The 1,550-nt window shown below is 50.5% G+C and overlaps 1 protein-coding gene across 1 annotated transcript; it reads left to right on the top strand.

Moving 5' to 3' along the window:
* Positions 1-114: 114 nt before the first annotated feature.
* Positions 115-1,550, top strand: Pmar_PMAR020554 (Protein SET DOMAIN GROUP, putative; the record flags this gene model as incomplete). The annotated part of the gene is made up of 3 exons (XM_002775528.1): positions 115-1,328; positions 1,462-1,502; positions 1,541-1,550. Coding segments are annotated over exons 1-3 (1,249 nt in total), but the record flags the coding sequence as incomplete, so codon positions are not given.

Below are 1,550 nucleotides of genomic sequence, written 5' to 3'. Positions count from 1 at the left end.
ATATGTGGAGGGATGTAACTGTACCGTGCATCCCGGCTCGCCAAAAAGATGTACTCGGAGTGGTAACCTCCGGGAGCTTTTCCTCTTTGATAATCGAATATTCCATATTGGATCAGTGAATCCTTATATCATGGCCTCTGACCCACTAGGGTCTCTCTTCGACCTCATCCGCTCCACCCCGGGGGCTGAGCTCAACCGAGTCGCTGTGGAGGAGTTCAGTGGCGCAGGAAGGGGTGTACGCGTTAAGACGGCTATTCAGAGTGGACAAGTGGCTATTGGAATCCCCCACAAGTTCATAATCACTGCAAACGTCAGCAGTCCTTGCCTCAGTGACGATTCCGAAGTATATCGGAAATGGATAATGAAAATGGGGAAGATTCTTAGCGGAGCGGAGCTGCTCTCGTTGATACTGTTAAGGTTACTAGAGAGGTCTCGCAGCAATTTGAGCCCCTCGGACTGGCGCTCGTTGTATCTGCGTACACTGCCTTTGGAGTACACAACGATTTCCTACTGGTCCGAAGCTGATAAGAAGATGTTTTCTGCGGCCTCTAGTGTTCTTGCGGAGGAACTTGAAACGGCTGAGCGCACGTGCAAGATTTCCTGCGAAAAGATACGCCAGGCTACGGGAGGAAGATACGCGATGGAAGATATTGAATGGGCCTACTGGACGATAGAGACGCGAGGCTGTTACCATCGACTTGGTGGAGTCTGTCTGGTTCCCTTAGGAGACATGGTCAATCACAGCGCCGAGGCTTACTCTACTGAGAATTGTGGGAAATGTGGTATGCAAAATCGTTGTGGGAATTATAATGTTCGTGAGCATCGCTATGAGTTCACTGCTATGCGAGACTATAACGAAAACGAGCAGTTCTTCGTCGTGTACAGTGGGTGTGCCAGCACAGATCTGCTCATGCGTTATGGTTTCTCTACACTTACTTCCCACTTGAATGCTGAAAATTGTCAATTCGAAAGCGTTCGGGTGTCACCTGGGAAATTGTGGAGCTCTGGAGACGCTGTACAGCAACTGATTGAAGGGGGCCTATTTGTGTGTGTCGATGGCTCGCTATCGCACAGCTTTGCGACTACCGCGCGCCTCAAAATTGCCAGAGATCATGGCGTTACAGCGTCACTGAAGAATGTAGTGGTTGGGGACTCACTGGGGAACGTCGAGCATGAACAAGAGGCTCGGGAGCTGTGCGGTGATGTGATTCAGGAGGAGATTGATTCGAGGTTGCGGGCTTTGAGTGGAAGAAGTGGCAGTGGAGTGGTACGGGGGTTCCTACGTGGCCAAGTTGCCATTTTACAAAGGGCATTGAGAAAACTCAAGGGTGTGGCTTCCTGACGTATTCGTTCCGAATTGTGTTTAGTGTGTCGAGTTAATGCGGCAGTTGTTGTTATTATTTGTGAGTGTCGATGTTGATATGAGCACGCTGAGGGAGGAGAGCCTTGAACACCTGCTAGGCAAGATGTCGGTGGCAGCGCCTAAAGCAGATGGGGAGATGGTAGGATGAGGACGAAAGATTGGTGGTAGGCTCTGTAGGCAAAGGAGG

This window comes from Perkinsus marinus (genome assembly GCF_000006405.1).
Source record: "Perkinsus marinus ATCC 50983 genomic scaffold scf_1104296955874, whole genome shotgun sequence".
Taxonomy (NCBI): Eukaryota; Perkinsozoa; order Perkinsida; family Perkinsidae; genus Perkinsus; species Perkinsus marinus.
The sequence above is the reverse complement of the archived record's forward strand: the minus strand, read 5'-3'. Positions and strand labels throughout refer to the sequence as shown.